This window comes from Doryrhamphus excisus, chromosome 10 (genome assembly GCF_030265055.1).
Source record: "Doryrhamphus excisus isolate RoL2022-K1 chromosome 10, RoL_Dexc_1.0, whole genome shotgun sequence".
Lineage (NCBI taxonomy): Eukaryota > Metazoa > Chordata > Actinopteri > Syngnathiformes > Syngnathidae > Doryrhamphus > Doryrhamphus excisus.
This window is the reverse complement of record NC_080475.1, coordinates 21,151,977-21,167,206: the sequence shown is the minus strand read 5'-3', so window position 1 is coordinate 21,167,206 and position 15,230 is coordinate 21,151,977. Positions and strand designations below refer to the sequence as shown.

At 42.4% G+C, this 15,230-nt stretch overlaps 2 protein-coding genes across 5 annotated transcripts in view; one reads left to right on the top strand and one right to left on the bottom strand.

The window, feature by feature from the left end:
* Positions 1-15,230, bottom strand: part of LOC131136408 (rho guanine nucleotide exchange factor 25-like) — a 71,191-nt gene that overhangs the window by 31,376 nt on the left and 24,585 nt on the right. Inside the window, exons 1-2 of one of the 4 annotated variants that reach the window (XM_058083163.1) lie at positions 5,112-5,640; positions 3,793-3,895 (exon numbers count right to left, since the gene is read on the bottom strand). In XM_058083163.1, the coding sequence (XP_057939146.1) occupies positions 3,793-3,895; positions 5,112-5,204 (196 nt within the window). In that variant the 5' untranslated portion in view covers positions 5,205-5,640. Of the gene's footprint in view, positions 1-3,792; positions 3,896-5,111; positions 5,641-15,230 lie in introns of those variants that run through there. The other 3 variants (XM_058083161.1, XM_058083159.1, XM_058083160.1) reach the window with 3 other exon arrangements.
* On the top strand, positions 7,750-14,584 carry LOC131136412 (photoreceptor ankyrin repeat protein-like). The gene is made up of 5 exons (XM_058083168.1): positions 7,750-7,955; positions 8,474-8,799; positions 9,345-9,474; positions 9,539-9,679; positions 10,750-14,584. The coding sequence occupies exons 2-5, from the start codon at positions 8,542-8,544 to the stop codon at positions 11,550-11,552; spliced, it is 1,332 nt and encodes a 443-aa protein (XP_057939151.1). The 5' UTR covers positions 7,750-7,955; positions 8,474-8,541; the 3' UTR covers positions 11,553-14,584.

Here is a 15,230-nt window from a genome sequence, read left to right as displayed (position 1 = left end):
CACGTAGTACATTCAAGGTTATATCTAATACTCGCGGTATTTTGTTCATTACAGACAGTAGGCAGCAAAAGTACGAGTTGCAGGGCAGGAGCAAAAAAATGAAGTGTTCAATGTGCAGGCATGACGAGGCATGACAAGGAAAACCACCTGATCGGGACAACAATGGAAGTGGAGCGCCATAAGAGGGCCTAATGGCTGATGGGCAACAGGGTGCAGACCAGGAGAACAAGGCAGGAGCCCGCTGCAGGACAGCACAGAGACAGCAGGGGGCAGCAGACCAAAACAAGTGCAGACCATGACATGTTGTTTCTTTTAAACTGCATTTTGGACACTTTTGGACATGTGGAAGTGGGAATTGATTTATGGGATGAATTCCATTGTAACCTGACGCATGTTTAAAAAAAATAAATACTATTACCATCTCCGCAAATGCAACGTTTGTGTTCCGTGCTCGACATCAGTTCTTATTAAACGGAAGATCCCGATACCAATATTGCCCGATATTACATTCTTGGGCTGATATCGGGTCAATAATCATAATAATCACTGGCCGATATTATCATACATTGATATATTTGTTATTTTTAAAAATATTTTATTTTTAGTTCAAGTATCATTTAAAATAAATATTCATGTTCTTATATTCTTTTCGATGCAATGTATTGGTTTCCATGGGGAAATTCGTCTTTATTGACCGTACATTACAGGAACAAGGTTTCCTTTTTCCCCATATGAGGTTTTGAATTTTTCCTGTCCCGGTTGGGGGTCCACATCAGGGGGTGTGGTTGATTGTTGCCAGTTTTTAAAGCCCTTTGAGACTCTTGATTGTGGATGATGGGCAAATGTTTTTGAAAAAATGGTTTTCCTTTAATGCCCTTTAAAGCTGGCAAAGTGTGCTTCTAGAATACATTCATTAGTACCTTCATTAGTACCTTCATTAGCATTAGTACCTGTTGCATAACATATATACTGCACCATCAGTCCTGCATCCCAAAACACGCCATTCTTTGCATCGGTAAACACACGAAAGACTCGACGTTCGACTGATTCGTCCGATGTTAATAAATTGAACTTCACCAGTCTTCACCGTGAAGAAGAAAATGGCGGCAACAATCAAGAACGGACCTGAAGACGTATGCTAAGCTGTCGGTCCAATGCTGCTATCCTGACGTTAGCATCTCGTCAGCACATCAACCAGCTGACCTCCTGCCAAAATATGCTCACTTCAAACGTCTTCCTTCTGCTACTCCCTTTCCTTTCTTCCCTCTCGGAGAGCCAATTAAGGAAAGCCGGCATCCTGGTCAGTTCGACATGAGGGGGGGGTCTTTTGGCTAACGTCCCACTGACAAACTGTCTGGAAGACCGTACATTTTTTCCCAATTACAGAAGCAGAAATATTGTAGGCCATCGTGCAACAGGGTGTGACATGAGGGCTCTGAAATCGGTACGCTGTACGCTGCAAATGGCCCCCGAGCCGCACTTGGGACACCCACGCATTTGTAGTAGTGAGTGTAAGACGTCTGTTTGTGCCACATTGATACAGAATTAAGACATGTCGTACATTTGTCTGTCCATTCACACACACTGAATGCAAAGAAATTTAACTCATCACACAGCAACTAACACTCAAACGTTATACCTCAAAAATATACAACCATGTATCAGTACGAGTTTAATCTTTAAAAATGTTGTCATGATGTATTTTGTTGGAGGAATGCGGGAGCATGGAAAGAATAGAACACGGACCGCAATGCTGCTTCCGTCCACCACCAAGACCCAGAGGATCCGGAGGTCAAAGTCTCGAGGGAAGCTGACGTCATCGGTGCCGGTACTGTATATTTAAGTTTAAAGTTACTTATACACCGGAATTGACGTGAATTCACCACCGAATAGCACCATTACCACCACGCGCTTGCATGAGTTGAACCTCAAGCTGAGTTGAACCTTCTGGAAGGTCCGATGTAACGTGATGAAGCTGCAGGTTGTGCTCTGCCCATTTAAGGCTACATGTACGGTTGATTCCCACGAGCCGCCGCTGCGTTCTGCAGTCCTCAGATGGCCGCACTCCAACACGCCAGCAAAAGTCGATATAAAACATTTGATGCATATTCTGCTTAGTCGTCACCGAAAGACGTTTGTCATGTTTTATGTCCTCTATATGACATAATGACTTCGACTCAGCGAGCCAAACTACGCATGCGGTGGACAACTCGTTTGGGGTGCTTCATTGGCCACTCCAAATTGTCCATAGGTATGAATGTGAGTGTGAATGGTTGTTTGTCTCTATGTGAAAAATCAGGGGAAAGTGAGGGCAAATGAGAAAAGAGGAAGAAAAGTGAAGTGGCATTTGGGAGTCAATTACCTACAGCTGGATTATAAAAGATATCAAAGTGCAAAAATATCAAAATATCAACCTTTACTGGAAATGTGGTAATGGTTGGTTCTGTCCTGTGATTCCTACAAGACCACTAAGAGGCATCTTGTTTCTAACACATAACAGATGTCCTCAGAGGCCTTCCGTTTTACTATGGAAGGGAAAAGCTACCTCCAAGTGGGCCGGATCGGTAAAATGACGGTATACGTATGTAGCACGATTTTAATAAAACAAATAAATCATGTGAAATAGGGTGGGGCGATACGGACCTTAGCATGATTCATAAAATGTTTAGCCATTGTTTAGTCATAGTACTTAACCAATCCAATTTTAGAGTACTTTTGCACAATAATATGTGACACTTGAAAGTGCAAAGTGAATCGCTTTGGGGTACGTGAAAATCTGCATTTTGTTTTTGAGGTCGATATCAGCATAAAAATATGATATCAGTAAAAATCTGATTTTTTTCCTGATAATGAAAACCAATATTAAAAAAACGCTGTGTTTTAACTTCTGTGTAGGATTTTGTTTACAACCACCTTGACAAGCTAATTGCTAATGATATGTCATGTTTCACATATCGGTATCGGAAATTGAGAGTTGGACAATATCAGCATATCAGTTATCGGCAAAAAAAAAGTCAATATCAGACATCCCAATATTTGATATCTTATTTCCCATCCAGTGGAAATTGGACCTATGCAAAATTTATCATTGGATTTTCTCTGGATGTGGAAAAAGAAAATCCCTTTCTGGTATTCCAAATAAATCCATACACGGAGCTTTACTTCGCTATACTTACTAAAATTTGACAAGCCACCCAAGTCGTACCATTGCTAATAATTAGCACTGACAGCTGAGTCCAGCCCCACATATTGTACACCCTCCTTCTCTTGCACCTCTTTACAGGTACAACCTGTACTGATCTCACATTGCCACCATCCAACCTAAACCCAGATCCAGCTACGAAGTTCCTTTTTTTACAAATGTACTGACAGATGAAACCTTATTTATGGTACATTACGTCTGAAGGAGCTAGCGTTAATGAAGTCCCTGATATTACTGCAGACAAAACAATAATATGAAATATTAGCATCCAGATGTTTTGGGTCAGATCAACACAAAAGCCCAAGTTAGAACTTTCTCGCTCATTAAATAGTAGTAGTGTAAACATGCATGAAGATGGATGGGTGAGAACCAAGGGTTCAAGGGGACACACCTTGTTTGTTGTGTCAAATGGAAAATAAACAAATAGCGACTGCATGAACACCAACAGAGAGTGACTGAGAAGAATGTTTTTTGAAAAACCCAAGCTCGGAAGTTTCGGTAGGCCGAGGGTCCGACTGGTTTGGTGAGGGCCAATGTTTGGACAAGGCATTGTGGGTTCTGTCATGGTCTGTGGAGTTTTCAGGTCCTACCTGTTCCTTCTCTGGGCTGCTCCCAGTCCAGTCCCTCGGACTCCCAGCGGCCCTGGACCGGCCCTCTTTCGTCTTCGCCTGATGGGAGGTCTGCGCCTGAGAGCTGCACACACAGAGATGCTTTGTCAGACGGAGTCCTGGTCCCAGGAAGGAGGTCTTGGTAAGATTGCAGGGTGCTTATAGTCCCAACCAGGATAGCCGACCACAAACAAAACACTTGCGGTTCTATTTTTCCAGAATGTCCTCCACGGCCTTCCTCCTTTCCATGACTCAATAAGCAAGAATTCAATAGAAAATTGTTGAGGTAAAACATTTAGTACTAAGTTTGGGGGTGACTGGACACAAGTTTTAGTCTGGACCCAAAAGCGATGTAGACCTCAAAAAGCCATGTAGACCTTGCTGGTATGTAACGTCTGGTAGATGGGCTTTCAATATATGAAAATAAACATTGTACAAAACATTGGATTATATCAGAATATGAACATAGTCCTTTACAGCAGGGGTGGGCGGATCAATCCAAATATTGATAATATCGATACCAACGTCGGTGTCAATATCGATCGATACCGATGTAAAAAGATCGATACTCGGGCTTCAGTTGGTTTCAGTTTTATTCCAAATGCAACCTTGATTTACCGTCACGTGACAGGCAACCAAAAACTGCCCGCTATAATCTGGCAACCCGGCCGTCAGGACCCCAGCATTCCATGGAGAGAGCAGGAGGATGGCAGGAAGAAAGAGGAGGACTGTTTGGTGATATTTTTAGGATGAAAATGGGACCACAGGAAGTTTTATAATCTGGAATAAGGCTGTAAAACTAAAACTTTTATTGTGCTAATAAAGGATTTTATACCTACTTGTAAACGTTGGGCCGCCCATAAGTATGTTCTTTCTCCAAAAAACATGTTTTATTCAATACAGCAAAACTATATGAATTACAATCATTCTAGTTTAAAAAAAAAATACGTATTGTAACGTACCAATAATATTGTTAAAGTTGTAACATAATTATGTTATGATTGGTATATATCGTAATTTTCCATGGAATAACCAATCAATACACGATCAATCAGTTGGGTGAAAGATGAGTGACTCAACTGAAGGCTCATGTAAACACAAACAAACATTCACACTTTAGCAATTTTAGCAATTTAGCATCTTTTTGGACAAGGGACCAAAGTACCTGGAGTAATCCCAAGCTAGCAAACTCCACAGAAAGATGGGAGCCGATATTCCGTCTGGCTTGCGGGGTCAAAGTGCACGCCACATCTCCCACCGTGTTACAAAGCGGCGTTCCACGTCACAATTTCAGAACTCACCCACTGATTGGGCACCGCCACTGAAGTCAGCATGTCCGCCATGGCTCCTAACATCTGGTCCGTGCGTCCCTGATTCTTCGGAAGCGCCTTCATTCCTCGGCTTGAGTCTTTCCAACACTCAGATTAACCTCGGCTTTTTGTCTAGTTTGTCTGTGGAGCTTCTGTGGGGATCTGCAGCCACGTACAAGGACTTCATGGAATACAATGATTGATTCTGGACCAGAATCAGAGTACAGGAGGTCTAGTTTCATCCACCACGCACGTGTGGGATAGCTGTAGAGTCCTGGTCCGGGTTACTTTAGGATAATAAAATGTTCCTTCTTACTCTTCTTCTTTTATGTCCGGACTCCACCTGTGAGGTCTCGCTGAGGAACTGTCCCGTCCTGCTCCTCAATGTTCAACTGGTGAGCTAATCTGGTGACTCATCACCCTCACCCTCCTTGGAATCCTCCTGTGGAGTTCTTCATTGGCTGGAGAAGATCACCACCCCTTCCCCCGAATCTCTCCTCCCCTCATCTTTCCTTGTCTTCTTCTCTTCACTACCTGAATGTTTCCCCGTGTACCCAAAACATCTCAGATGTGTCCCATATGTCTTCTTGTCTTCCTTTGAACAATACTCCTCTGTTTTCCCTCTCCAAAACCGGGTCCAGGTCTCTGACACATGGAGTGTGTGAGCCGCCGAGCCAGCGCCAAATAAGGAATGAACACGCTGCTCCTGAAGACCAGCTAGTGGTGAAAGGTCCAATATGGTCCATGTGCCGAGAGTGATGATGGGATGCTTTCTTTGTTCTAACTTGAAACGTTTGGTAACAATTTGTTCTTTTGGGGGATGAATCAAAACCTCACAAGTCTTTTTTTTCCTTGTGGGGGCTAATTTTACGAAATGGAAATGGCCAAGAGATACAACATTTATTTTCAGAACTTATTTCAACAAAGCTAATATGCTTGTTTTACCAAACCGTTACCAAAATGATGCTATCACAACTCACGTTTAATTCATGGAGTCTTCTCACATGCAGTCCCGCACACAACCAAAGTTCCTCCTGCACTAAAAGTGGAGCACTAAAAAGGAAACTGCAGCAAGGCAGAGTATCAACAAGACTCTTGGCCGGTACAACATCATGAATGGTCAAATTCTGTTAACAGGAGAGATCGGTCCAAACGGCGATGTCAAGCAGGATATATTGCCAGTCGGTTCGCTTCTTATTTTCAAAGTAAAAGCAGTGATTTATCACTATGGTTTGTTGTATGACAAAAGTAAGGGTGTTTTATTTTGTGAAATTAACCGGAAGTGCCTTGCTTACTTCGGCTAGCTTAAATTTTGCCGAATTCGTCCGAATTAAATTGTAAACGGTTGGTATTTGGACAAATAAATGACACACTCGGGATCTAAACGGCCACTTTATCGATTGATTTCTGAAAAAAACTCAATAAGTGATGAATTTAAAGAGTTTAGAGCTAAAGTGAAATCATCTTCAGCTTGTCGAGTTCAGCTCGGGTAGGAGCGCAATGCATTGTGGGTTATGTAGTGTTATGTAGTACGCTGTAGTGTAAACTTTTTGCATACTGTCAGGAACAACATATTCCCCTCTGGTTTCTTACCACTGGAGTGTGGACAGTATGGACATGGAAGTATGTAGTAGTAGTAGTAGTAGTAGTAGTAGTAGTAGTAGTAGTAAGGATGCGGTTTCGAACACAGCCAAAGTGGTTGGCTGTACTTTACTTGCTGTGCGCCGGTACAAATAGTTAGCTTGCCTAACACAATTACTATAGCACCACCCAGTGGTCGTCATTAGAACTGCAGTTCATTTTTTTTGAAAATGCTGCGTATTTTTAGGCTTTATTTTAGGCTTTATAAAATGCGCCCCGGATTAAACCCATCTGCGGGCCTATACTTAGTCCTGTGTCTGGTTAGCGATGTGATTGTATGAAACAGAATACTGTGATTAATCTGATTAAAAATCATTACACAGCTCTAGACCGCAATTTAAGTGTGAATGTGTTTGTTCTCATTTTTATTGTATCTAATTTTAAGTCCCTTTGATTGCAGCCATTCCAATCATGTTTTAAACACGTTTTTAAAAGCGTAACTATAATAAGTGAACTATAATAAGCCGTTGAGGAAAAATGGAGTGCACTACTCAGTGGCAACCAGCAGATGCCGCCAAGTAGTCTGGTCTCAACTACATTGTGGGCTGCAGAACCAAAACATAGACCAACGTGCACAGATCCTTTCTGCAGGGTTCACTTCAGGACTTTCAGAGAGATAATTAACACATCTCCTTAAAAAGAAGATAAAAACAGTCCCCACAGTTTGGGTTAGTTACATTTAGTTACATGATTTAGTCCCAATGCCAAGCATAGCTAGGACTCTCCCCAGATAGCATGGATGCATTGGTGGTGTGGACACCGAGACAGGCTTGCTTAGACGCCACAGACGGGCCAAGGGGGCAGTCTGTGGACCGAGAGAGCCGTAGAGACAAGTGAGAAAGACGAGAGACAGAAGGAGGGGGGGGGGGGGGGTGAGAACAGACTACCTCAACAGACTGCGAGGGGAGCAAGTCTTGTTGCCTCTGTGTGTTTCTTTCTCTTAATCCCTAAATCTTGGGTAATCGGGATGACGGGGGAAAAGCATGTTGTCTGATTTAGGACGCCACTCGGCGAGGGGGGGCTGGCTGCTCGGAGCATCTAACAGGACATGGAGGGAGCGGGCAGAGTCGAGCTGCAGATAGTTTGGGGAACTTCAACTTAACCACGTTCTTACCAGAGAAGCCGTCCTGTGCAGCAAAATGTTGAAAAAGAGAGAAAAAAGAAGCGGACTTTCTGTGCTGGGATCCTTTTAGGGTGAGACTTATTGCAATGTATGCGATTGAATGTATGCTTTAACCGTAGACGGCAGGTCATTGTGTAACTTCCATTTGGGCATCAATAAAAACAGAAGCTTCAGCAGATTATAAAGGTGTTGATGAACAGGAAGGGGAAGCCGCAACCCAAGTTAAACTTTAATCTTAAAGGTATAAATTCAATTCTTAACGTTCCTCAAGTAGTCAAAAAGATGATAATATTTGCCTAATATTAGTTGGAAGCCATTTTAAAAAGCTGCTCTAAAGCTTGTGGTACACTCGGCTAACGCATCAACTAAATAAGACTTACGGATAAGTAGGGCTGAAGTTAGGGGAAGCTCCTCATCCTGTTTAGGCCTCTCATGCCACCGCGCCTATTAATAAGTCAACTACAAATGTGCCAGCAATCCAACGAGAAGAACGATACGGGTGTTTGTGTCCGAGTCTCCAAAATGTGACCAGGAATCAGGAACGTTTGGGAAACACTAGCGTATCTAATGTTCAACATCTCTGTTTAAGATGGCGATGGTGTACGGCGGACAAGACACTCAAGTGTGATCCATACAAAAGAGTGTGGGGGGGGCTTCATGGCCTCAACAAGCGACGACCCCCACTTGGGCCCCGGCCCATCTGAGTATTCAGAGATCACTCCGGATTCAGACTCCTTAAGTCTACTTTCTGACGACTCGGTGCTTCCCAACTTTGAGAGGGACGAGTACAAGTACGCAGAGCCACCTGGAACGCTGTATGAGGCGTGCGCTCGGAATGATCCCACATCCCTGGAGAGGATCTTGGAGAGAGGCGTTACCAAGGAAGAGGCCATGGAACTGGACATTAACAGCAGGGTGAGTTCAGGAGGAGAACATGAGAACATTACAATTAAGGATCGACCGATATATCGGGCCGATATTTGAGTTCTGTACTTGAATCGGGATCGGCCGATACGCGCGATGGTTCTCCGATATATTTTTCCACCGCATGATTTCCAGACAGGCATCACAGTCATCACACGGATGCTAGATACAACTTCAAGTTTTGCACATGGTTGAATATTTATTCCTCTTAAAGTTGATAATACTGCTTAAATAAGTTAAGTATACTGTTTAAGAAATCTGAATCCTACTGTGTTCAGTGTTTACATTTCAATAAATATTTGTTTATACTTTATACTAATATTTGTTATCATTGTCATTTTTTCATATCAAATGAGGAAGCAAAAGCAGTATCAGCCACAAATATCGACCCAAGCAAAATTGGGGTGATGGAAAAAAATCGGTATCGGCATCGGCTTGAAAAAAACCATATCAGTCGATCCCTAATTACAACAACCAGTAGAGCGATGTCTGTAAAAGACTCCAAAATAACGATGTTGTGTTTAATTCCCTGTCAGAATGGACTAATGGTAGCAGTGTGCAAAGGATTTGTGGACATCGTGGCCCTGCTTCACGTGTGCCCCCTAATAGACATAAACCACCAAGACAGCGACGGCAACACGGCCCTCATGATCGCCGCCCAGGCCGGTACGTAAAATCAAACCTTCATTCGTCACATCGTGTGACGCATGCTGTTGTTTCGCGCATCCAGGCTTCTCTACCATCCTAAACTACATCCTCAACTACTACTCTGGCGTGGACACCGAGGTCAGGGACCCCCGTGGCTTCACCGCCCTTATCAAAGCTGGCCTGCAGGGCAGAGAGGACTGTGTCTCCGCGCTGCTAATGCATGGTGAGTCCATGCATGGGATTTACGATAAACCTCAAAGTAAACAATTAGGGATTTTTATAATGCCTCATATTTCACCTACTAGCAAGATCTCATAATGTATAGACTAGTCATATATTTCATCTCATTTCATATTATCTGCAAACTGTATTTGTATATAACTCTGGGTAAAATTGTTGATTTCTTAATACTTGGGTTTTTTAATATCTAGAATATCTAGAACAGGGGTGGGCAAACTTTTTGACTCGCGGGCCGCATTGATATAACAAAATTTCCGGGGGGGGGGGGGGGGGCAGACTATATATTTTACACGTAACAGTCCACCTGGTATTATTGTATCTGTAAAATTGTCATTATTATTATTTAATATTTATATTTAAATATTTTAAAAATAATACAATATTATAATAATTAAAATAAAATTATATTATTATGTAAAATATGCAAATATAACAATATTATATATAATTAATATAATAATTAGCATTAATATAATAAATAATAATCATAATAGTTATAGTAATAATATAATAATTCTTATTTTAATTTTTATTATTATTATGTGCTTGTGTCTCTTTTTTCAGGAGCACTTTGTAAACAACAGACCATGTCAAACAACGAAATTGATACAACCATCAAAAGGTTGGCTCAGGCCATGATGCCAGGTTGTATGTTGAGTTTAAATGAAATACTTTGGAAAGATTGGGCGGGCCGTATTCAAACACTTGGCGGGCCGGATGTGGCCCCCGGGCCGTAGTTTGCCCACCCCTGATCTAGAATGTATACAATTGGTGTTGTAGAAAGCGATATACTACTCACATGGTTTGAGTAATAACTATAAAAACAGAAGCTTCAGCAGATTATAAAAGGTGTTGTTGAACAGGAAGGGGAAGCCAAAAAGGCTTCCACCTCCCAGCATGCATCACTTTGTGAGCTGCAGCAGAAAATGCAAGTACATGGAATACTCGGCTCATGTCTATAATTCCCAAAATGGCCACATGGTGGTGCCGTATGATTGCGTTGAACTTTTCCACGCTTTCACCCTCACATGCGTTGAAATTGTCGTCTCACAGGCGCAGACATGAACGCAACCGACTATGTCCAGGGGCGTGGCCTGAAGGATTGGATCTTGAGAACCGGAAGATTTGAGACCATGAACAGAATCCGCCGACTGCAGGCCCTTCCTGTCGCTGAACAGTTTTGCGAGAACTACGCTCCCGAGTGGCCTGAGCTCAGGCAGATGGTGGCCAACGCCACCGCCGCCAAAACCACCGGTCAGAAACTGAGGCAGCGCTTGAAGGACAGCTTCAGTTTCAGCTTCCCTCAAGACCCCCAGGACAATGGAGTCATGGACCACATGGTGCGCATGACCACGAGCATCCACAGCCCGCTCATCGCCACCGGGTGCCGTCCGCTGTGCCCCAGTAGCCCACCCGAAATGGGCAAACGCCGCTTTGCTGTTCCTGAATTACTGGACATGCACAGCAGCAAAGATCTGGAGGAGGGAACCGAGTCACACAGCAACGGCTCCATCACCTCCTCCTCTCCCACCGCCGCATCCGCTGCCTCCGTATCCCTGACCTCCTGCTGTCAACATTCCCAATGCAGGGACAGCATGGCGCCGGGCGGGATGAGAGCGTTCATCCCTCGCAGCGTGGCTCGCAGAAACAGCATCTTCCCGTCTGGTTGCGTACCGAAAATTGAAGTGACCAGATCGGGCGAGCCGACGCCAAAGAAGGAGAAGAAGAAGAAAAGGCAGAAGGGCTACCTGGAGCCTCCTGTGTGGAAATACAAGGAGGCCAAGGAGGAGAAAAAGCAAGAAAAGAAACGACAAGAAAGAATGTCCAATGGGTCCAAACCAAACAAATCAACATAATACCAAAAAATGACATTTCCTTCATTGACTGTGGTCAGGTGACCTAAAAGCTGCTAGGGCAGGGGTCAGCAACCTGCGGCTCCAGAGCCGCATGTGGCTCTTCGGCTTTTTTGTTGTGGCTCCCTTTGCTATTCTCAAATATTTTTTTAGGGGGAAATGCACATCTTGAAAAAATCCAACTTTTTGTGAGACCATGAATGCATCCTGGCTCAGTTCTGGTGATTGAATGAGCAGACAGGATGCTATTCTGTTCTCTTTCACACAGGTAAACATGAAGGAAATTTTTTTTGACATTTCTAAAAAATAAATTTGAGATCAAAAATGGGAACTTTGCGGCAATGTAAACAAATCATGTAATTTTACAGTAATTTACACATACATTTATGTAAGTTTATCTCCAGTACTAGCAAGAGTACTTAATCATCTCGTCTTTTTTTATATGAACTACTTTGACACCCCAAAATTTTCCCCCCAAATTTTTATAATCGGCTCAGAATGTGAGCTCATCACAGCCGTTAGCTAGCTAGCTAAAAGAAACCAAGATGATAACCATGCTAACTCAACAAGTTGGCATCCGTTACATATGCATTTCTATTTGTTGTTGTTGTTGTTTTAAACCTGGGTTTAGCGGCGCTAATGGGCAAGGGGGTAAAATGGCTCTTTTCATAATAAAGGTTGCCGACCCCTGTGCTAGGGCGAATACGCAATATTGACTCAACTCAGGTCCGATTCCGTTTGCTTTTACTCATTTTTGTAACGTAGTCGGATGCAGACTTATTTAACATAGTTACAGTGGTGTGAAAAAGTGTTTGCCTCCTTCCTGATTGGTCAATGACAACACAACCGAACACAAAATGCAGTTTTTTTTTACATGAAACTTTGTATTATTCAGGCAGGAAACAAAACAACGAGTTTGTGGCCGTTTGTTTCCGTTTGCGGTCACCAACAATGTTTGCGGTGGTTCCGTTTATCACTAGCAAAGTACTTCAGGTCCTGAAGCAGCAAAACAGGCTCGGACCATCATACTACCACCACCGTATTTTACTGGTGTGATGTTGTTTTTTTCTGAAATACAGCTTTGCTTTTATGCCAGATGTAATGGGACACACAGATCATGTTATAAAGCACATATAAACCAAGTTTCATCGTAAGACTCCATTTTGTGTTCAGTAGTGTTGTCATTGTCTAATGTTTAATTAAGTACAAAATAAGACATCAGTAAGGGAGCAAACGCCACATCCTGTCCATCGGGAACAAAAGTAATGTGTCATGAAGGTAAAGCCATATGATAGACTTGTGTACCTGCTTGTTAAAATCCAAAGTTTTACGTCGCCGTAGCACGTCTGTAGCACGTCTGTAGCACGTCTGTGATGGCGCCACATTAAACCAAATGACTTTTCACAGTCAACAGGAAGTGGATTCATTTTGCACAGCCATGTGACACCTGAGTTTGGGCACTTTTATTGGTTTTACTTCTGCAAAACATCACATGCTGGCGTACAATTTAGGAGTTTTGACTATCTCTATAGAGCTAATATAATTAGCTTTGTATAAAAGTACGAAGACATACTTTGGTGGATTATTAATAATAGTGTTCCGTATCTTACCAACATATTACATGCTTATAACTTAGTGAAAACTAAGTAAGGTCCAGATAATGTTTCTTCCTATAGCTAAAAATAATATTGCTGTATTAAATGTAAATATTTTCATAGCTAGAGCATAAAATTTTTTTTTTACGACCTTCTAACTAGTGATATTCACATTAGAGCCCTCTAGACATGAAATAACACCCCTACAGTCACTTTTACACGAGTATTACCCAATATAGTACACATAAAAAAGCAAATACAGTAAGCCAGTTAAAACATAAGACATAACATAGTCAAACATTAGCGTTACGAGAGTCGTACTATACTTGTACTTCCCGAGGTATGTATTGTTTGTTGATGCCCAGTGTATGTGTACATGTTATCAAAGTATGATACCACATTTTTATGCGTGAAAATGCTTAATTTGGCAAGCAAAAAGGTCAAGTTTGCTTAAATATGTATTTTTTGATTAATAATAGGATGTTTTGTCAACAGTGAAACGCTGATTTATTCATATATTTTGAAAAGCAGCTAAAGTGGCGAGGGACGACTGGGGCCGAAACATTTCACTCTTTTATGACGTGAAAAAAAATATGTAGCACTTTCTTGATGTTCCTCTGATCCGACACGTAACTTTGATTCCTCAGTGATGATAACAAACTTGAGGAACAAACAATGCACGTTCTATGGTGGCATGCCATAGCTCCTCATCCCTGAACTTCTCTAATCCTTTAATCGGATTGGCAGGCTCGTTACGTAACAATTAACTTTTTAGCGTTTGGCTGATTGTGTTTTGTTCATGTACTTTAAATTCCCATCTGCAGCCAAAGCTGGAAAAACACAAACGATGTTGTTGTTTATTTGACCGCTCGTTACGTCACGTTACATGATTTTCACTTTTGGGTCTCACTTCCTGGCTGACTTGAGGTCAGCTCTGTATTAAATATATCCAGGGTGCGGGGAAGGAGCACATAAGTAAGCCGCCACTCCAGCCAAGACGGACACAATTAGACCTGAGACAGTAACTTGATACTTGTGGCTAAAGCTAGGAGTACACGGCCACCAAAACAGTACTATAGTAATACCACAAACTCATCCACACCAATGAATGGCGAGGGGGGGCGGGCAAATAGACAATATGACTGCAGCCATGAAGCAAAGTGACGAAGAAGAGAGGAGGGATTTTACATGAAAAATAACGTCAACCTCACAGCTAGGACACCCGAGTTCGAATGAATGAATGACTTCTCCTATTTTGTGTGGAAGTGGTATCTTTTTGGCTTTTTATTTTGTCTTTCCCAACCCTCTGCCATCTCTGTGTGGAGTTTCCATGTTCTCCCCGTGCATGCGTGGCTTTTCTCCGGGTACTCCGGTTTCCTCCCACATTCCAAAAACATGCTAGGTTAATTAGCCACTCCAAATTGTCCATAGGTATGAATGTGAGTGTGAATGGTTGTTTGTCTAGTAATATTAATAATATTAATATTAATATAAATGATGATAAAATAACCTGTTGGAGACTCCTGGGATAGCGTCACTATATGTTCATGCTGGATAAACTAACAAGTGGTTAGCACGCAGGCCACACAGCTAGGAGACCCAAGTTTGATTCCATCTTCAGCCATCTCTGTGTGGAGTTTGCATGTTCTCCCCGTGCGTGCGTGGGTTTTCTCCGGTATCCTCCCCCATTCCAAAAACATGCTAGGTTAATTAGCCACAGGTATGAATGTGAGTGTGAATGGTTGTTTGTCTAGTACAGGGGTCAGCAACCCGCGGCTCCAGAGCCGCATGTGGCTCTCCAGCCTCTTTGTTGCGGCTCCCTTTGCAATGCTTGAATATTTTTTAGCACCCGTGTGGTGAAAATGCACGTCTTTGTTATGAGTTTACAAAAATCCAACTTTGTGTGAGACCATGAATGCATCCTGACTGAGTTCTGACTGGTGACTGAATGAGCAGACAGGATGCTATCCAGTTCTCTCTGACAGGTTAACATGAAGGGAAATGAGTAATACTTTGAGTTATTTGAGTTATTAATTATTATTAATGAGTTATTTGACGATTCTAAAAAATAAATTAGAGCTCATTT